Source organism: Myotis daubentonii, chromosome 5 (assembly GCF_963259705.1).
Source record: "Myotis daubentonii chromosome 5, mMyoDau2.1, whole genome shotgun sequence".
Classification (NCBI taxonomy): domain Eukaryota; kingdom Metazoa; phylum Chordata; class Mammalia; order Chiroptera; family Vespertilionidae; genus Myotis; species Myotis daubentonii.
The window spans coordinates 30,515,581-30,536,602 of NC_081844.1; the positions used below are offsets into that span (position 1 = coordinate 30,515,581).

General features: G+C 55.4%; 1 protein-coding gene across 19 annotated transcripts in view; it reads left to right on the forward strand.

Annotated features, from left to right (window-relative positions):
• PTPRS (protein tyrosine phosphatase receptor type S) overlaps positions 1-21,022 on the forward strand; it is a 100,881-nt gene that overhangs the window by 54,606 nt on the left and 25,253 nt on the right. For 10 of the 19 annotated variants that reach the window (XM_059697057.1, XM_059697063.1, XM_059697060.1 and 7 more), the window contains 5 exons: positions 485-595; positions 11,458-11,727; positions 13,448-14,029; positions 14,973-15,106; positions 15,578-15,722. In XM_059697057.1, coding sequence (XP_059553040.1) covers positions 485-595; positions 11,458-11,727; positions 13,448-14,029; positions 14,973-15,106; positions 15,578-15,722 — 1,242 coding nt within the window. Of the gene's footprint in view, positions 1-484; positions 608-11,457; positions 11,728-13,447; positions 14,030-14,972; positions 15,107-15,577; positions 15,723-21,022 lie in introns of all 19 variants that reach the window. The other 9 variants (XM_059697055.1, XM_059697061.1, XM_059697058.1 and 6 more) reach the window with 1 other exon arrangement.

Below are 21,022 nucleotides of genomic sequence, written 5' to 3' on the forward strand. Positions count from 1 at the left end.
CCTACTAGTAGGTTCCCCTACACACGGGCACTGGGTACAACCAGCACAGCACCCCAGCTCCCGGTTCCCACATCACCAGGGTGGCCCGCCGGGTCCCCAGCGTCTCGGAATGACCGCTGCGGGTTGCAAATGCTAACCCGTCTCTCCCTGTGCCTGGGCAGCATCACTCCCTGCCTCTGCAAACACACCTTCATGGCACACGCTCCCCCGGCTCGTAGTTCATGTTGGCGGCCGTTTATGAAGCCCCAACCCCATGACCAGCCGCTTTTACGGTGACAGTGGTGTGTTCGGGATGGTATGGGGCTAGGCACGGGGTTGAGGGGCGGGGGGAGACAAGCCAGGGGGGCGCCGGCTAACGCAACTCTTTCGTCTGCCTCTCCGGCCCAGCCAGAACAAGAGCCGGGCCAGGTGGGGCTCTGGGAGAGCCCTCCGAGCACCCCTGGGCCTCCCCTGACTGGGCAAACTCTCTCCCCTCTCCCCACAGGGGCCCTGCAGATTGAGAGCAGCGAGGAGACCGACCAGGGCAAATATGAGTGTGTGGCCACCAACAGCGCCGGCGTGCGCTACTCCTCGCCTGCCAACCTCTACGTGCGAGGTAGGGAACGCCGTATCCAGGTCGAAGGCAGGGACCCGCCCCATCCCATCCTCCTCCTCCTGGGGCTTGCAGCCTCTGGGCTCCCCTGTCCCCTGCAGACCTGAGCAGGAGGGCACCCGTGCCCAGTCGAGGCAGCACCCTGGGCAGGCGGCGCCCCTCTCCGGATCCCAGTTTCCTTGCCTATAAAATGGGGCAGTTAAGTCCCCACCCCCGTGCCTTGTGATGGACGCCCGAGTGGGGTACCGGCCTTGGAGGGGGGTAGCAGGAGGGAACAGGGCAGGGCCTGGTAGGGGGGGTCGGGTCAGCCTTGAGCCTACAGGGCCGGGGGAGTCTGCAGGCCTCTGCCCCAACCCGCCCGCCCGCCCCAGTCAGCTTCTTCTGTGGTGTGTCGTGCGTGCCTCCCTTGTCATGTGCTCGCTTCGCTTCTCCAAAACCCGTGACCTCGTAACGCGCCTCACTGCCCCCCCTCCAGCGCCCTCCATCTAAGAGTTGGGGAGGGGTCTTCGAGGGTGCCCCCCCCCATGCTGGCCCTCAGCCTTCCTAGAGCCCAGTGCTCTCTCCCAGTCACCCTCAGAAAGGACTTGTGGGGGCCAGAGCGAGACCAGGGCACAGCAGGCACCTGCCCCCAGCGCCGGGTTCTGTCAAGCCAGCCAGGCTTCTCCCGCCTGAGGCACGGGGCTCTTGCCCCAGCCCTGCCCCCCCCCCACCCCCCAGGAAGTCCCTGGAAGCATCTACACATACTTCCTTTGGGGTCCCTTGGTCCCCTCAAAGACCCTGGGGGCTCCCCTGCCCCCAGATGTGTCTGCGACCCCCTTATCCCTGTGCTGCTTCTCTTCGGTCCTTTCAGAAATTTTAATCCGCCTCCTCCACTGTTTCCGTTCCTCTACCTCCTGCCTCCCATGGATGTTTCTGATCAGATTTGTGGTAGAAACAGCTTCTGCCTGCCTGCCGTTCAGACTCAGGGCTGTCCCAGCTGGCTCTGTACCCTTGACGCCAGCACGGCCCTCCTCCAGGCCTCAGTTCCCCATTCAACACACCAGGCCCCTGCCATGCTTCACCCGGGAGGGGAGGCGGGCGGCTCCTCCCTCACCCACAGCCCACCAAGCACAGCCCCACCCAGCACACAGCCCACCGCCCGGAAGCCGCTCCTTGGTTCTGCACCTTGGGTTTTGCATCTGCTCTCTGAGGAGGAGGCTGCATGGAGGGAGGGGACGGGGACGCGGGCGGGTGGGCGGGCGGGCAGGGGGCACGCATTTGATCTGCTGCCACAGCCCCTCTGGTGAGTTCTAGTGCGTCCATGGCTCCAACTGACTGGTCTTTGTCTAACCTGCTTATTTTTCTGCAAACACCTGGGATGGGGTGTAGCAGTCTGGCAGAGCTCAAGCAGGGTGGGGGCGGGCCTCTAGCCAGGCTATGCCGAGGAAGAGGGGCCCTTGTGTCCTCAGCCCCCCAGAGGTGGGGTCCCCGGCATGTGCCTCCTTCCTTTGGGGGGGTATCCAGCCTCCCAGTCTTTGCCTGGGTCTCAGATGCTCCATAATTGAACTTAAAAAAAGAATTATGGAAGGCAAGTATAGATCGTGTTTGTCAAGGAAGGAGTGGAGGAAAAGGAAAAAGGTCATTGCTGTTCTTCTTTATTTTTTAATTTTATTTTTATTTTTTGGTTTAAAGAAAAGAAAACAACAAACGATTGCAGCTTTTAGCCTTGGGAAGTCCTCTTTTTACTCTCTGTATCTCCCCTATTTTTTCTCTCCTCCCCATGTCATTGTGTTCTGCATCAAACCCCCTTTACATCCCTCAGAGCTTCGAGAAGGTTGGTGTGTTTTTTTCTTTTTTACTTTCTTTACCCACATTTTTACATTCTGAAAGTGACACACACACACACGCACACACACGAAATACACACAGACACACACATGGACACACAGACACGCACATGGAAAAATGATAGAGAAATGAACTAAAAAAAAAAAAAAAGAACGGAATGCGAATAATAAGCGCAAAGCAAACAAAACAAAACAAAAAACCGCCAAGCGTGAGCAAAAATCCAGAAAGACACGAAAATCTCAGCCGCGCCCAGCCCGGCCTAGGGCAGGCCGCACACATGCGATGCTTGCATTGTGGTCGCCTCTATGCATCCTGTTGGTAATGTTGTTGCTAAGTTTTTTGCACTCCTCGTCGTCATGGTAACTTGGGCCTGATGCATGCTGGGAGAATGTAAAAATTTCTCTGCATGCCACTCTTGTCGGTTCGGTTTGGTGAATTCCCAACGCCTTCTGTTGGAGTGTTTCTCGTCTTCCGTTCCGTTTTTCTCTTTTGGTTTTCTTCATTTTTCTTTCTTTGTTCCTTTTGTTTAATTATGAGGTTTTTTGTTTTGTTTTGTTTCATTTTGGGGTGGGGGGAATCGTTATTTCCCCCCCCCTCCCATCCCTTTCACCCAGCCCCCTCCTCCTCCGAAGCGTTTTGCCTTTGGTTCTGTCTTGTGTTTCTGTGCTATTTGATTTCGGTTTCTTGGGCTGAGCTGTTCTGTGGTTGTTCTCCAAACGCATTGTGATTTACAAGCCAGTGTTCCTGTCCCAACTACCATCTGGGAGGGTGGACGTCCCACAGCTGGGATGCTGGGCAGAAAGTGACCGCCGGGGTTCAGGGGGTGGGGGCATAGACAGATGATGGGAGGTGGCCATCAGTTGGTGGGGTGTGTGGGATGAGCAGCCCAATTTGCCTGACCCTCCCCAGCCAGCCCCCTTTACCCAGGCCTGGCACCTCAGCCTTGCCAGGCAGCAGTGTGGGAAGGGGACTTAAGCAGGCAGGTTCCCGTCGTCTGCCTCGGCATGAGACCACCTCCCACTCTCCCAAACAGCCCCCCAAAAAACAGGCACTGGCAGTACAGCTGAATGGGCTGTCGGCATTTTGAGTTCTTGTTCAAATGTGGGGCGTGGCTCCCTTAAACGGGACCATCCTCCCCGAATGATGCATGCTTGACACAGGCAGCATTCAGAACGGCGGCTGGTGTGTGGCTTCGTGGGGCCTGGCTGGGCACCAACACGGACCGCCCCTCAGAAGGTGTAGCCTGACGGGCTGGGGGAGTACTTCGCCAGCATTCCCGGCCGTCGCCTCCCCGGCAGCGTCCGCTGACTCCCCCGCCACTCGCAGGCTCTGGGTCTAGTCGCAGGGGTCTTTTGTCCAGATGTAGAGCACGGTCACTTTCTGAGCCCTGAGCGTCAGAACTGTGGAATTCTGGAGAAAACCCAAGGGAACTTTGGACACAGCCTCTCCGCCCCTCTCTCTGCCTCCCCGATTCTCTCTGCCTTTCTCTCTGTCAGCTCTCTTTCTCTCTGTCTCTCTCACTCGCAAACCTTCCGCGATGCATGCTCCCATCATTTGCTCCCTCCCTTGAATAATGGCAAGCCCTCGAGAGTCCCACTCCAACCCCCAAACCAGCCTCCAGTAATATCCACTTAGATTCCTAATCTCCAGCCCCAGCCATGCCCCAGCACAGATGATCACTGAGGGCAGAGGCAGCCTCTCTGGGGTCCCCTTTCCCCCCCTCTTGTCCCTTCACTTAACTCCCAATTATTAAGCCTAGGTCCAAGTTGGCAAGAGGAGTTTAGATGCAAAAAGAGGAGATGTATTTCTCTTGTCTTTTTTAATCCACGGTGAGAGCATCAGGCTGACCCTCAAGGAAGTTCCAAAAGATGGACGAGAGGGGTCTCCCAGCCCCTCTACCAAAATCATGTCCCAGTGAGTTGGAGCTGAGGGTCTCTGAAGGCCACTTGGACTTTGGGGGCAGTATTGCCTAGTGGTGAGAGCACAGACTCTGTGCTCCAGCAGACCCGGGTTCAAACCCTGCCTCTGCTTCCTGGCTGTGTGGTTTGGGCTAGTCACCATTTCCTCATCTGAACAGTAAGGATCATTAGTATGCCTAGCTCACTGGGTAGTTGGGAGGATTCCATCCAGCTAATTAACGCTCCTCGAGTGCCCTGTGTAGTGCATGGCACAGAAGAAAAGGCTGGTGGGTTGTGGTAGAACAGGGAAGTAAAGAGTTCAAGCAGATGATCTGGACCAGGCACTGGCCTTGTTTGGGGACCGCAGTTTCCCTGTCACGTCCTTCGCAGATCCCCCGTTTGCATAAGAGGGCTTATGGGAAAGTGCTTTGAGGAGGGCAGAAGCTAACTCATTCGCTCAGATCTCATTTTTTGCTAGTGCTTTTCTGAGGCCATTTCATGATCTCATTTTCTCCTGGCTCCAAACCCGTTCCCGTGAGATCAGTGGCCTCTCCAGAGCACGTCTCGCCTCCTGGGCCCTGTCGTTCCCCCAGGCAGTTCTGTGGCCACAGTATCAGAAGGGGGCAAAAAAAAAAAAAAAAAAGGCCCAGTGTGGGTGCTAGGCTACCCTTGCAGATAAGACCCAGCCCACCCCACGAGATGTGGGCCACCTGGCACATTCTGCCCTCAAGGCTACAAGCATTTACATTGTTGCCAGAGCAGCCAGCCCTGGGAGTTAATTGCAAAGAATTTCCAGATCTAACTATTTTTTTTTTCAATTCACAATCTCCAGCTTTGCTGATCCTGGGTTGCTTAGGGGGTGGACTATTCAGACTTGCCCTTCTCCTGAACTTCATCTCTGAGATCCAAATGCCCAGAGTCAAAACCAGGCCCATTTTGTAATTCAGCTGGCAGCTGTACTCCCAGAACTCCCCTGGGGAGGTGCAGCCAAGGCTTTTGACAAGCTGGGAAGATGCCAGACTCTATGCTCCCTGGCTGTTAAAGTTGTTTTTTCTCTTGAAAATCGTAAGCCGCGAAGGTGTGAATTAGTGGCCAAAGATGGTGTCTTTCCCGCTTGGTCTAGCGACGGAGCTTCATTGAACCACGATGCACAGGACCCAGGAAATGGAATGCCACACAGCCCTGTGGTGGGGACACGCAGGGAGAACGCAGAGCAGCTGGAGGGAGACCTGGGGAATAACTTTCACTTTCCAGGGACTTAGGATTAGGGTTTTGGAGGAGGCCTTGTGGGGCTGGCCTCACTTACCGCCGGTCTCGAATGCCGAGCTGAGAACCTGGGGCTCGATGCCCGTCACCAGAGGGAGATCTAGATTGCCCAGTGCCGAGGTGTTCCTCAGAACCTTTCATTTGAGACCCGTCCCCCGGTCTTTTCATATGAACTCATATTATGGAATTTTATAGGACAGATTGTTTTTAAAATTAAATTCCTGGCACTCAAGCCATATAATTAGTGGACATGACCTCTGAGTGCTCTCCTTACCTCTTGGCCCCCCGAAACAGGAGTAGTTGAAGGTATTGGTCCAAAGATATTGGGCCTGGAACCCCTCTCCCCTCCTCTATCTCCAGAAAGACTTCCCGTGGGGAGTGCTGGCCAGCTCCCCAGTCCTGCCGATTATACCCAGCCACGCTGCCCCCAAAGGCCTGGACTTGACCCTGGGGGGGTAGGTGATGGCAGATCAGGCCCCAGCCCTTCTCCTCATCCCACCCTACCCCTAGGAGAGAGGGGGCTCCAGGGTGGGCTTGGCGGGCGGCGGGAGGGAGGCGCTCTGCAGGAACACTGAGCTCTAGACCCCTCTCGCCTGCTGCCTGCCTCACACTCTTTGCATTGCTGTTTCCTCTGTTTTTGGTGGGGGTGAGGGGACCATTAGATTACACCTTGTCATCCGGAAAGCTCGCGTCCCAGCTGCAGCAAAGGGGGCCAGGGGAGCCCGTCGATTGGCCAGATCTCACCCCGTTTTCTGCTAGAACACAGCAGCGAAAAGCACGGGGGGAGAGAGGGCATGAAAGAACAAACACCAATAGAAAAATCGATAGTGCAGCAAAACGTCCGCTCAAAACGCCAACTTGCCAAGGCCGCTGGTCAGCCCGTGGGCCAAGGGTCCAGCCAGGTCCCTCCAGGCCTCGCATGCTACCTGATGGCGGAGGGAGCTGGTGGAGGGAGGAGGGAGGCAGGATGGTGGGGGGCTAGGGGGCAGATGCCTAGGGCAGGCCGTACCCCCCTCCCGGGGCTGCAGGCTGAGGTTCAGTGGAGGGGCTGAGAAGCGGGACTGGACATGAGGCCTTGGAGCCCCTCCCTCCTGACAGGTGTAATCTAAGCTTCAACCCGCGGAGGCTGCAGAACTTGTGGCGTCTCTCCCCTGCCCTCCCCACCCTCACCCTCATTTTGGAGTCCAGAGGAGCATCCAGTAGCTTCTCTCACCCCAAAATGCCCAGCAGAGCCCCCCACCCCCACCCCCTCGGAGCTGCGGCTTGCTGAACCATGGAGATGTCTGACACTGTCGAGTTCCCTACCTGGTGCTTCAACCAGATCACCTCACTTTTGAGTTTCCCCTTCCCCTCTCCCCCACCCTTCTCCCCTGAACCCCACTTTTGGTTTTTGAGTTTCTGCCTCTTCCTGCTTGGGGGAGGGGTCGTCTCCCGGTTGCTTTGATGGTTTTTGAGTTGTTTTTCCATGTGAATCGGGGTTTGAAGCGACCCACCCCCTCCCAAACCCGCCACCCCCCCACCGCCCACCTTCCTGACCCCTCACCCACGCGGGTCCCCCCGCTGGGACCCCCCGGCTACTCGGTGATGAGAAGAGCTGGAATCGAGAGCCAGCTGGAGCGTGCTGAGGACCAAGGCTGGTGTGGTCCCCTTATAACCCGCCTGGACCCTCCATTCAGGTCGGTAATTGGGGGCGGGGGTCCCGCGGGGCCGCCCTGTCCCATGGGCTCCGCGCCCACCTTACTTTCTCACCCGCACCTCAGACTCGCAGCCGGGGGTGGAGAGATGACGTGGGTGGGTGTCAGCACCAAACTGGGCAGAACACAGGGTCAGCCGCCCGTCCTTGCAGCGGGGAGGATGCCCGGGAACCTTGCGAGACCCCCACGGGGGGTCTGTGTCACCTGGTGCCACAGGGCAGAGTCCTCCCCAAACTCGTGGCAAACCAGCCCCCCCTGAGGAGAGGATGGGGTGGTGAGAAAGCAAGTGGGCAAAGTGTCTTAGGCGTCAGCTCTGAGAGCTATTGGCAGATCCGTTTAGCCGATGGCTGCCGGCCATGTCGGGGATTCTAAGCACTAAAATTACTGTGGTTGATAAATGCCCTCCCACATTTCACCGACTTACAGTTAACAACCTCACACAACCAGTGTTTTACATATTCAAGATGTATGCCTTGTCTCTACTTCTGGGGGAAAAAAAAAAAAAGGTACTTTCCAAATTGTGGTATTTCCTGAAGGAAGATTTAAAAAAAAATTTTTTTTTTTTTTTTTTGGTATTGATTTCAGGGAGGAAAGGACAGGGAGAGAGAGATAGAAACATCAATGTTGAGAGAGAATCATTGACCGGCTGCCTCCTGTATGCCCCCGACTGGGGATCGAGCCCTCAACCTGGGCATGTGCCGCGACCGGGAATCGAACCGTGTCCTGGTTCATAGGTCGATGCTCAACCACTAAGCCACGCCGGCCGGACATGAGGGAAGATATTTTAAGATCAGATGTGAACAGGGTCGCTTGGGCGGGCTGTTGAGCCTTACCGAGGGATAAATTGGGCTCAGGTTTAATCTTTAAATTCGAAAGCCGGCGCTTAGCGCCCTTTGATGTTCCAGCAATCCCTTTCCGTGTAAGCCTTTCGCTGACGGCCCTGGGCGTTTATTGTGGTGGTGGCTGGTTATTATCCAACTGGTGGTCGCTGGGCACTATTCCGCCGACAGCGGTGCATGGGGGATGGGGACTTGTGCCCTCGTTGGTGTCCTCAGTGGGTAAGGACACACAAGGTTCCAAGAGCCAGATGCCAAAAAGGGACACCTGGCTATGGTTCTGCTACTTTCCACGGTGACAGGAGAGGAGGCTCGCTGTATCGCTTTATCCGCGGCAGGGGCTGGCGTTCCTGGCGCTGCTCTCCGGCCCGCCACTTCCTCTGTGTCTCCCAGCCGGCCCTGGCCCCTCTCCGAGCCCCCACTCCCTCATCCACAACCGAGCATCAGAACATTTGCCTCTCAGTGTTGCTGGGGATCGAGCGAGATAGGGATCCAATAGAAATTCTTGCTCTTTCCTTTTTTAAGTGCTTTAATTCTAACCCATCCCCAGACTCTCCTAAAGCAGAGGATCGAATGGGTCTTCCCAGCGGCCTGCTGAGCTCTGTCCTAGGCACCGCCCTAGCAGCCTCGTGGCCTCAGGATGTCACTGATGTCTCCATGTTGCAGATGGGGAAACTGAGGCTCCAGGAAGATGAGGGGCCTTCCCAAGGCCCCAGGGCTCATTCAGCCGCTGCCGTGCCCCCACCTCTGCCCTACAGGCCTCGAGGAGCTGGACTTATTGTGCAGTTAGTTCTGGTCCGGTTTGTGCAGCCCTAAATGAGAAGTGGGCCTCGAGGGGCTTTATCGAGGGGGCTCCGGTGGGGCCGGGCTGGTTTGCCCCGAAGGTTCTTTCTCTGCGAGGATGTCGCCTCTGTGGCCGCCGAGGCTCTCGGGTGCTGGGTAGGGGGGCCAGACCCTGTGTTCTGCCAGGGGTGGGGGGCACCTCCCGGGGGAAGCCACAGCCCTCCTCCTTTCAGACCCCGATTTTCAGCCCCACACCCATTCCATGTTGTTGTTGTTGTTATTTTTCTTCTTGCTTTTGGGTGTTTTGTTTTGGAAGAATTTTTTGTTGGGTTGGTGTTTTGGATTTCTCCTTTTTTCCGCTTTGTTTCTTCATTTGTGTCTCCTGGTTTGGACGTCGATGCTGTTTTCTGTCCTTGATTAATTAGCTCCCCGCGCTCATCCCCCATCGTGTTCCGTTTCCATGACAACGCAGCGTCGGGCATCCCACTCGTATGCCTCGCTGTGGATGCTGGTGGCGGTGGCTGGCCTGGACCACGTCCGCTGGCTGGCCGGACCCCATTTTCTTCCTCCAACTCCCCTCACCCTCCACCCAGCCCTGCCAGAAAGCTGCCCCCCATCTCAGAGCCCCCACCCATCACACCCCCAGTCTGTCGGCATGGCCCCTCTGTCTCCCCTCCCTGCCCTGCCCCCACGCCTTCCCTCAGGGATGCCTTCCACGTCCTCCATCCTGTCTCCAGTGTGACTCTGGACTTTTCGTGGGGCTTCCTTTTCCGAAGGGCTGCCAGAATCTTGGCCCACCCCCTCCTCCCCACAGAGCTCCCCCTTCTCTCCGCCTCCATTCAGGGATTCGGAAAACAGGGGTTGGGGTTTCCACTGGGAACCCAGGCTGCAAGAGGAGGAGCCAGGCTGCCTCCCTTTATCCCCTGCAGCGGCAGGCCACACCCCTACCCACACCCTCTTAGGGTGCAACTGTACCCCTTTACCATGTGAAAATTAGAGGCAGGTTGGCACGCCGAAAGTCACGAGGCCCTGGGTTGCCTTTTGAGACTCCGTTCTGCCCTCTTCACAGTGAGAGACCAGACTCCGGGGCCCACCCAGGGCTGGGGACCTGCCCACGGGGCTTCCTGAAGGCCCGGGTCTGAGCCAGGAGTAAGCTCTTTCCGGCTGGAAGGCTTTACCAGGCTGCCCTCAGTCCTTCCCACGGCGTGTGCCCGCCGTTCAGAAGTTCAGGTGCCTGTGAGCACGAACCCCTTTCCCCGCACCCCAACCCAGGGACCTGTCCAACTTCTGAAAATGGAGCCCCCGAAACGCGTCCTGCTGCCTTCCTGGTCTGCGAGATGGGGACCGAAGGCCGCACCCGCTTCCCCGCTAAGAAATGCACAGGACGTGTCCCCGTTTTCCTCAGCGTTCAAGCTCATTCCCCACATTTATTATTATTATTATTATTATTATTATTATTATTATTATTATTATCGTTGTTGTTGTATTCTGCCAGGGCTGTGATGTGACAATGTGGCAGGTCACATTGGGTCACATCCGCTAGAATTAACATGCAGCATTGAAGTGGGCCCCCTCCCTCCTCCTCCGTTCTCTGTCTCTCCCGCCCTCTCTCTGTCCCTCTCCCTGTGTTCTCTCTTTCTCTGGCCTCCCCCGTCTCTTCTCTCTGGCACCCACATGAGTATGCACTCAGGCCCCTGAGATCCAGGCCTCTCCCATGCATTCGCTCTCTCTCCGTTCCTCTTCTTGCCTCTCTCTCTCTTTTTCTCTCTTTCTCCTTCTCTCAACCAATCTCTTTTGCATGCTGTTTGTGACTCTGAGAGCTGCATTTATCAATGGAAACTTGTGAGATCCGACAGAAGCTTTTAGAAGGGTTTCTATACCCAAAAACCACAAAAATTTCATTAGAGTTTCTCATCTTTTCCTGGAGGGCCCCCCCGGGGAAGTGGGTGGGGTCCCAGTCACCAGAGGGAAGGGGGGTGGGGGACTGAGATTCCTGGCCTGTGCCACCTGGTTCCAACTCTTCCCCTGACCCCCCCTCTTCACTCTGTCCTTCCCAGAGCCCCCCGTGTGCAGCCAGGACCCTCCGAAGCTCCCCACTTGGGAGAGCGAGTTGAGGGTCTACTCCCTGAAGCCACATCTGTCATCAAAGATGAGAAACAGCTGATAAATTTTTGTGTTCGTAACTGTGCTGTGACCAGTCCCTCTGGTCTCTGAAACCCTGTTGCTATGAAATAATGCTTCATGTCTCTGATTATATATCGATATATCTCTCTTGTTTGTGAAGTACCTTCCTTTGAAGTTTTGGTTTCTTTGTGTTGGAATTTGGTTTTTTAATTTGGTTTCTTTGTTTTCTTTTCATTTGGAATTTTAAAAAAAATTCAACTGGGGAAAAGGAAACAGCCCTGTTTATATTTAAATTGTTTTCCACTTTTTCCCCCTTTTTTTTTCTTTCTTTCCGTCTTCCTTCCTTTCTATCTTTCTTCTTGCTTTTCTTTCTTTTTCCCTCTGCATTCTGTCTCCCCCCCAACACCCAACCCCACGCATCTCCCTCCTGCCCCCAGTCCGCCGTGTGGCTCCTCGATTCTCCATCTTGCCCATGAGCCACGAGATCATGCCAGGGGGCAACGTGAACATCACCTGTGTAGCCGTGGGCTCGCCCATGCCATATGTCAAGTGGATGCAGGGGGCTGAGGACCTGACACCCGAAGATGACATGCCCGTGGGTCGGAACGTGCTGGAACTCACGGATGTCAAGGACTCCGCCAACTACACGTGTGTGGCCATGTCCAGCCTGGGCGTCATCGAGGCTGTGGCCCAGATCACGGTGAAATGTAAGCGGGGGGCAGGGGGAGGCAGGTGGCCCCCTGAGGCTGGTGCAGGTGATAGGGTGCAGGTAGAACACCTCTGAGTTTTGGCTTTGGGCCTTCGTGGCTTTGAAGGGGAGAGTTCTGTGGTCAGATGTTTATTGCTTGTAAATTATTCTGGGCCTGCCCCCATGGAGTGAGGCATGGTCTTGCTCTGCTGACCTCACAGTCCAAAGTAGGAGACACCTGTGTATCCATGTAGCTCTGATACGGACTGATCAGGGCTGTGATGGGGGCCACCTAGTGCCATTCACACCCCCAGAGTAAGGGCCCCATTTCCCAGGAAAGTTAGGTCAGGGAAAGACTTTAAGTTGAAAGGGAATAAGCCAAAGGAGACAGAGCATCGTTTTAAGAAAAGGAATAGCTTACACAGAGCCTCAGAGGGAACGGGAGGGTCAGGTGTGAGGACTGCAGATTCTCCCTGTGTCTCAGGTTTGTGGTGAGATTCAGAGGAAGGTACCCACAAATATTTTTCTAGCTTTAGAACAGGGGCCAGCAAACTGCAGCCCTCAGGCTGAATCTGGCCCTCAACTTGTTTTTATGAATAAAGTTTTATTGGTACACACCCATTTGTTCATGCCTTGCCTATGAAAGCTTTCTGGCTACAAAAGCAGAGCTTAGTCTCAACAGAGGCCTGCAAAGCTAAAAGTATTTCCTGTCTGAGCGTTTGCAGGAAAAGTTGAATGAGCCCTACCTAGGTCAGCTGGTTTGTTGGTCATTTTGCCGAGGGATTGAACTCTTGATGAATGCGTCCTGAGGCCGGTGTGGTGTGCCATCTTGGGACAAGTGGGAGAGAAAGCCACAGTTATCCAGGTGCTGAGACACAGCTGTCAACAATACTTGGGCCCTACTGGTGAGGAGGACAGACACATGTGAAAGTGAGATAACCTGTGTGGTGGTAGGAACTGGGCAAGGTAGCTTCTAGCCTCGGTGGTGAGTGAAGGCTTAAGGAATGGTTTTAGAAGGAGCTGGCCATGTGGCCGTCTGGGCTTTCCAGGCACTGGAACAGCAAGTGTGAATGGGAACAGACAGAAGGGCCCTGTGACTGCGCAGAGTGAACCACAGAGAGGGCTGTGGACTCGGGGCCGCCTGTGTTTCCTTCAGACGTGAATATTTTTCTTAAACAGCAAGTATTCTTTTTTTTAAAAAAAAATATATTTTATTGATTCTTTACAGAGAGGAAGGGAGAGAGAGATAGAGAGTTAGAAACATCGACGAGAGAGAAACATTGATCAGCTGCCTCCTGCACATCTCCTACTGGGGATGTGCCCGCAACCAAGATACATGCCCTTGACCAGAATCAAACCTGGGACCTTTCAGTCCGCAGGCCGACGCTCTATCCACTGAGCCAAACCGGTTTCGGCAGCAGATATTCTTTGGAAGTAAATATTTTCTACTTTATGGGCCATCGAGCCTCTGCTGCAGCCACTCATTTCTCCCATCAGAGTGGAATAGCGGCCCTTGGTCAGCGCTGCTCCAATAAAACGGTATTTACAAAAGCAGGTGCCAGCCTTTGGACCGGCGTTTGCTGACCCTGGCTATAGCTGACGGGATAGGGGTCCTTAGGCCCAACGTCACTGCCAGGGAGACCCAGGCTCAGAGAGAGCAGTCGTGTCGCTGAGCGTCACACAGCTTTCCGGGCCTGGAGGCAGCACACCCAACACGTGACCATGCCCCCCACCCGCAGCTCTCCCCAAAGCCCCCGGGACTCCCGTGGTGACGGAGAACACAGCTACCAGCATCACCATCACGTGGGACTCGGGCAACCCAGACCCCGTGTCCTACTACGTCATTGAGTATAAATCCAAGAGCCAGGACGGGCCGTACCAGATCAAGGAGGACATCACCACGACGCGGTACAGCATCGGGGGCCTGAGCCCCAACTCCGAGTACGAGATCTGGGTGTCCGCCGTCAACTCCATCGGCCAGGGCCCCCCCAGTGAGTCGGTCGTCACCCGGACGGGCGAGCAGGCCCCGGCCAGCGCGCCGCGGAACGTGCAGGCCCGCATGCTGAGCGCCACCACCATGATCATCCAGTGGGAGGAGCCCGTGGAGCCCAACGGGCTGATCCGGGGCTACAGGATCTACTACACCATGGAGCCCGAGCACCCCGTGGGCAACTGGCAGAAGCACAACGTGGACGACAGCCTGCTGACCACGGTGGGCAGCCTGCTGGAGGACGAGACCTACACCGTGCGCGTGCTGGCCTTCACCTCCGTGGGCGACGGGCCCCTCTCGGACCCCATCCAGGTCAAGACGCAGCAGGGAGGTGAGGTGCCTGCAGGAGGTGTGGCTCCTGGGGGGGCAGCAGGATTCGGGGTCCCCGCGGAGGGAGAGGCAGCCTTCCGACAGGCAGCTGCTGGCTGGTCGCGCCTGGAAGCCACAGGGCGGTTAGTTGGTCCCACGCGGCTCTTTAAAATACCTTCATGCCGGCGTTTCAAAGCAGGAAGTTGTCCCAGAAAACCCACATTTCTGGCTGCCCTTGGAAAAATCTAGTTTGGCTTAGCCCACCGGGCTGCAGTCAGACACCCGATAGCGCCCCACGGCTGCGTCTGAACAAAGGGGTGCCGTTTCCACACGGTCTTCACGGCTGGGCCCGTGGGGGTCTGAGAGCTGCATGCCGCCCATCTCGAAATACCCCAAAGGCAGTGGGCTGGGTTCCGGCCACTCAGATAGAAGGACTGGGCGGGGGCGGGGCAGGGGGGGTGTAGGGAGTAGGGGGGCACCTAGATGTGTGGGACCCCAGCTCTCTGCAGGTTTCTGATCCTTTCCTCATGGGCTCAGGCTTTCTGAACCCCAAGTCCGGGAAGACTGAGGCAACCCACGCAAAGGGACAGGAGGGTGGGGACTCTGCCCCCACAGGGAGGAAAGGATGGAGCTGCACATTCCCAGTGGCATCCCCACCACTTTCTCTGTCACTTAATTTGCAGGATGGGGAAGGCGCTGGGGTGATTTGAAAAGGGGGGTTTGTAAATGTTTTTCCATTGGACGCAGAGAGCGGGGCGAATTGAGGTGGACAACTGACAACAAGAGGGCAATGGGGGTCCCCTGGGAAAATAGGAGTAGTGAGAACAGTGGGAGAACATTCCGGAAGCCTCGGAGACAAGCAGCCGAGCTCCACGGGACTCAGGAGAAGGCGGCCACCGGGCAGGTTAGGTGCCCCAGGGGTGAACCCTCCCCGCCTCCCCATCTCTGTTCCTCTGCCTCCCCAGTGCCCGGCCAGCCCATGAACTTCCGGGCCGAGGCCAAGTCTGAGACGAGCATCGGGCTCTCGTGGAGCCCCCCACGGCAGGAGAGCATCGTCAAGTACGAGCTCCTGTTCCGGGAAGGCGACCACGGCAGAGAGGTACCGGGGGCCGTGGGGGGCGGGGCGGCAGGGCGCTCACTGGGCCCCTCGCCTGCTTGCGCTTCCTCCCATGTCCCCCTGACGTCTGGGTGTCTCTCTTCCCCCCGCCCTTTGCCCCCCGTGTTGCTAATGTCCCACCTCCCTCTCCTTTCTGTTTCTCCATCTCTCCGTGTCCCTGTCTCTTCCCCCCTCCCCTCTGCCCCCCTTTCTCTCTCTCTTCTCTCCTGTGTCTCACTCTCTACATGATGCATCGGTGTCTGTCTCTGTGCCTCTCCATTTCCCTTTTTTGTGTCTTTTTGTGTTTCTGTCTTATTCATAATCTCTGTCTGTTATGCCTGTTTCCCTCTCCCTGTTTCTCTGTGTGTGTCCGTTTATGTCTCTTGGCATTTCTTTGTCTGATTCCCTGTGTCTCTCTGTGTATGTCTCCATTTCTCCTGTGTCTCTCTCCCCGGCCCCTGCCCCTGCCCCCAGGTCGGGAGGACCTTCGACCCGGCCACAGCGTTCGTGGTGGACGACCTCAAGCCCAACACGGAGTATGCCTTCCGCCTGGCGGCACGCTCCCCTCAGGGCCTGGGCGCCTTCACCTCGGTGGTGCGGCAGCGCACGCTGCAGTCCAGTAGGTGTCTCGCGGACCCCACCCTCATCTTCTGGGGGGACCTCGGCCGCCGCAGATGGCCTCTGCGCATTGACCCAGGAGGAGCCTGCTGTAGGGGGTGGGGGGCGCCTCTGGCTCGTCCCCTCCTGGCTCCTCGACCTCAGAGATGTCCACGGCGCTGCCTCGCTTTCCCCACCAGGGCAATGGGTCCTACAGGCTCTGGGACCAGTTTTGTGGTTTTGCCCTTAGTTTGGGAGGAGTTGCTGACTGCACCTCTTTCCCTTCCTCTCCCTGATGTGGGACTCATTAGAGGGGTACATGTGGCTGTAACAGCTCGCACCCCAGGTGGCCCTTCCCCCAACACAGGGTCTTCATGACCAAGGACGGGTGGCGGGAACCAGAGCCAGGGAGAGCACGGCCCAGTACAGGGCTCCCAGATTCCTAGAGTTCTTTGCTGTGCCTGCCCGGCCTTCCTGTCACAAGCAGGTTCCCTTTTGGCCAGGACCCTGCAGCCGGGAGCTGGCTCTGGGCCACAGCGTGGCCCCCGGCACCGCCCTCCCCGCCTCCTCCGAACCCAGGACCTACACAAGCCCCTCCTGCTGTGTCCCTGCCTCCCTCTCTCCTCTGCTCTCTCCTCTCTGCTCAGCGCAGCCTGGTGTGGCCTCTGGTGTGGCCTCTGGTGTGGCCTTCGTCGCAGTGGCCCTCCTCCCCTCCCACTTCTCAGTCAGTCGCTTTAGTCACCCAGGCCTCGCACTGGAAGCGGCCTCCCTGTTCACACGTTCCAGCCCCGCCTGGGTGTGTGCACCTAGGGGGTCTCGGGTCAGTCGAGAACGACAGCATCTGGGGCCAGGGTGTCAGCTGCTGGGATCAGGGGCCTTGGAGATGAACCACCCCCTCCCCCCAGCCCTCCCTCTCCCCCCCCCCCCCCATGCCGAGCTGAGCGCTCTGCAGGTCACAGGCGTCTGGGCGTGTTTGTGCGTGAGGCGATCAGTGAGGGTGTCCTGTGGCTCGGGTGGCCACGTGAGAGACTGGCACGGGTGCCGCGAAGGTGAGTACACGCTGGTCTCAAGCAGGTTCACAAAGACGGCCCACCCTGTGTGCTCCCCCCCTGCCCAGCAGCTCTGGGCTGCACAGACAGCCCAGAGCCCAAATTCACACACCTCCCCCCCCCCCCCCCCAATCCACCCCACAACCAAGAAGCACGCCTGCTCGGAAATCTTACTGTTTTTCATTACCCCCCACCCCCCAGCACAATGCCTAGCACACAGTGGATGCTGCGTGAAAGGCAACTGCTTTCATCTTGACGATGCCTCGAGTCCCGTGTTTGTATTTCTGTCCACACCCACCCCCTCCCAAGATGCTGTGCAGGTTGGGCCGGATTGTGAAGGAGGCGGCCTCCAGGGTCGTCAACAACGCAGCTTTGGCCCAGCCATGCGGACCTCGGGGGCGGCCCAGGACAGGGACCAGGGGCTGGGGGAGAAGGGACTCTCCACTTCTGGCCCTGAGACGGGTGGGGCCTGAGAAAACGACAGCCAAGACTCAGGGCCAGGCGTGTCCCGGGGGCTGCGGGCTGCTTAGGCTGAACTCAAGGGTAGGTGGAGGCCAGACCGCTCAGCCGTGGGTCTCCCCAGACACCGTCCCGCCCGCCCGCCTCGTCGGCGCCTGTCCGGAGCTGCCGCGGCCGCACTGGGGCCGGAGCAGGGCTGTAGGCCCGCTGGCGTCTGGAGACCCACCCAGAGCTGGGTCTGGCCTTGTAGCTCAGCGTCCGCCATTCCCTCCCTCGTAAGAAAGTCTCATAGATTAGCAGTTGGAGTGGAAGGTAGGTAACCAGACTGGGAGTGCTCTGGAAGGCGTCCTTCTTTTGTTATGGTTTTCCTCATCATCATCACGTTCACTGTTGTTTTGTATTTTATTATGGTTTTGGTTTTATTTTTCCTCCCCCTTTCTCAGCGAATCCATTCCTTCCGGCACATTCCCTGAGTGGTTTTTTTGCTCCTGCCTGATTCCGTTGGGCATTTTTGGTTGGGGTGGCTGGTCAAGAAATGGGGGAGGGGACCCTAAGTGTCTGTTTTTGAAGGAGGGACCCCCAAGTGTCTAGTTCTGGTCTTTCACTTGAAGGGAGGCTGGAGGGCGATTCTAGTTGAAGCCCTGGGTTCTCTCACGGCCTGATGGCTTTGAAGATGGGGCTTCCAGTTCATCCCTGGATCCCCAGGGCCAGCACAGGGTGTGCACGTAGGAGATACTCTATAAACACGTGTTCCGTGAACAGAGAGGCTGGCGTGATGGTGAAGGTACTCGGTGCAAGGCCAGTACATCAGGCAAGGCCAGTGACTTTCTGGGCCTCCCTCTAGCAAGGCTGACTCTTGAGTCCTGGGCAGCTGAGGGAGTGTGGCTCCAGCCACCCTCAACTGGCCTGAGCCGATAGAAGGTCCAGGCTGAGTCAGTTTTCCCAGCCTCAAGCTGAGAGAGTCCGTGGAGAACAGCTGAGCCCAGATTCAGATCCTTGCCACGTGCCCTTGGGCAGGCAACTTGCCATTTCCTGGTCTCAGTTTTTTCATCTGCAAAATGGGAGGTGATATATAAAAAGCACCAGTATGGGTGGGGGCCTGGCACACAGTAGGTACTCAGTGATAATAGAGAACCAAGCAGCTGTGTTTTGAACCTGCTTTCCCCATCTGTAACATGGGGTAGGGCTAAATTATTGCTGTTCCTCTAACACACAGTAGGTGTTCAGTAAATTAATGTGTTAGGTAGTAGGGATGATAGATCTAGCTCCCTAGGAGAGTCATGAGTATTAAATGAAGTATGATCAGTGGGGTGCATTTTGAGTCTATAAAAGACTTAGGGTGCTGGGTGTGCAAAATAGGTGCATAGAACTTGAGTTTTATTATCAGTAATGCCCATAACACAGGGCCTGGCCCATTGTAGGTGCTCAACCCATGGATACTATTACTGTTATTTCATAAAGCCTTTTAACACACAGTAGGTGCTTTATATGTGGGAACTGTCATTGTTAGTACATTGCCTAGCACACAGTAGATGCTTCATATATGCAGCTGCTGTTTTTAATCTAAACACGGATTGTCACAGTGCTGGCATATAGTTGGCATTCAATGAATGGATGGTATTAGCAGTTTGTCACCAGGTTAATCTCATGCCAGGTGCACAATAGGTACTCAAAACATGGAGGCGACTATTCTGCAAAGCCTTTGTTTGACACAATGTCTGGCATACAATCAGTGCTCAATAAGTGGTACTTTCTTAAAAGAGGTTGGCCTGGCACTAGGCACAAAGTAGATGCTCAGATGGGAGCCATTGTCAGTCTGAAAGGGTCTAACATGGTGCTGATGCACAGATTTTGCTCAAAACATGCAGTTATTATCTGCAAAACCCTTGGCATCATGTGTACAAATAGATGACGCTCAATAAGAACTATTACCATCCTATCTAATAAAGAGGGAATATGCTAATTGACCTTCATGCCATCATAAAGATGGCAGTGCCCACAGCCAATAAGGAGGAAATATGCTAATTGACTGTCCCCTGCCCTTAAATATGGCGACACCAACAGCCAATAAGGAGGGAATATGCTAATTGACTGCTCCGCCCTCAAAGATGGCGGCACCCACAGCCACAAAATGGCCGGCAGGGGAGGCCAGTTGGGGCAACTGGGCCAGCAGGGGAGCAGTTAGGTGTCGATCAGGCTGGCAGGGGAGTGGTTAGGGGGTGATCAGGCAGGCAGGCAGGCAGAAGCACTTAGGGGCAGGCAGGCAGGCGAGTGGTTGGGAGCCAGCAGTCCCGGATTGTGAGAAGGATGTCCGAAAGGGATTGGGCCTAAACCGACAGTCGGACATCCCCCAAGGGGTCCCAGATTGGAGAAGGTGCAGGCTGGGCTGAGGACACCCCCCCCCCCCCGCCCCCAGTGCATGAATTTCATGCACTGGGCCTCTAGTTTTTATATAAGGCCCTTCGCATAGTGTCTGGCACATAGTAGGTGTGCTTAATACATGGGAACTACTGTTATCCAATAAAGCCCTCAGCATACAGTAGGTACTTTATGTATGGGGACTACTACTGTTACTGCATTAACACAGTTCTTGGCACACAGTAAGTGCCTAAGAAGTGAGAACTATTGTTTTACAAGGCCCTTAGTACAGTGCCTAGCACATGGTAAGTGTTTAATATAAGGGAATTGTACTGTTTTTCAATTAACCTCCTAGCACAATGCCTGGCACACAGTAGGTGCTGCATAAAAGGCAACTGCTATTTTTATCTTTAGAGGGCTATTATGATGTCCAGCCCATAGTAGCTGCTCAGTAAATAAGACTTACTGTTGATCTGTAATGCTTGGTGTAGTGCCAGATGCACAGTAGGGGCTCAAAACAGAACTCTGACCTATAAAGACTGTAGCACACTGTAGGTGCTAAATATGGGCTGTGTTCTCTATAAAACCCTGAACCTAGGACCAACACAGTAGGCACTTGCATTACTCTGGTATAGTCCTTGGCATACTAATTGGCAATAGTTTGCTCAAGATATTGGCATCATTGGTTGATGTAAGCCATGGGGTAGCCTCTAGAGCAGTGGTTCTCAACCTTCCTAATGTCGCGACCCTTTAATACAGTTCTTCATGTTGTAGTGACCCCCAACCATAAAATTATTTTCCTTGCTACTTCATAACTGTAATTTTGCTACTGTTATGAATCGTAATGTAAATATCTGATATGCAGGATATATTTTCATTGTTACAAATTGAACATAATTAAAGCATAGTGATTAATCACAAAAACAACATGTAATTATATGTGTTTTCTGATGGTCTTAGGTGACCCCTGTGAAAGGGTCGTTCGACCCCCAAAGGGGTGGTGACCCACAGGTTGAGAACCGCTGCTCTAGAGTCTCTGGTAGAACAGGTGTTGAGTAAATAGATGCTTTTACTGTTAACCTATGAAGCACTTAGCACAGCCGTGGGCAAACTACAGCCTGCGGGCCTGATCCGGCCCGTTTGAAATGAATAAAACTATTGAAAAAAAAGACCATACCCTTTTATGTAATGATGTTTACTTTGAATTTATATTAGTTCACACAAACACTCCATCCATGCTTTTGTTCCGGCCCTCTGGTCCAGTTTAAGAACCCATTGTGGCCCTCGAGTCAAAAAGTTTGCCCACCCCTGACTTTAGCACCATGCCTAGCACATAGTAGGTACCCAATAAATGGAAATGGGGCTTTTACTGCTGTTCCCTGGCAGTATTATTCTCCTGGCATACAGTAGGTGTTCAGTAAATAAATGTGCTTACTATTACCCCATGAAGCTCTAG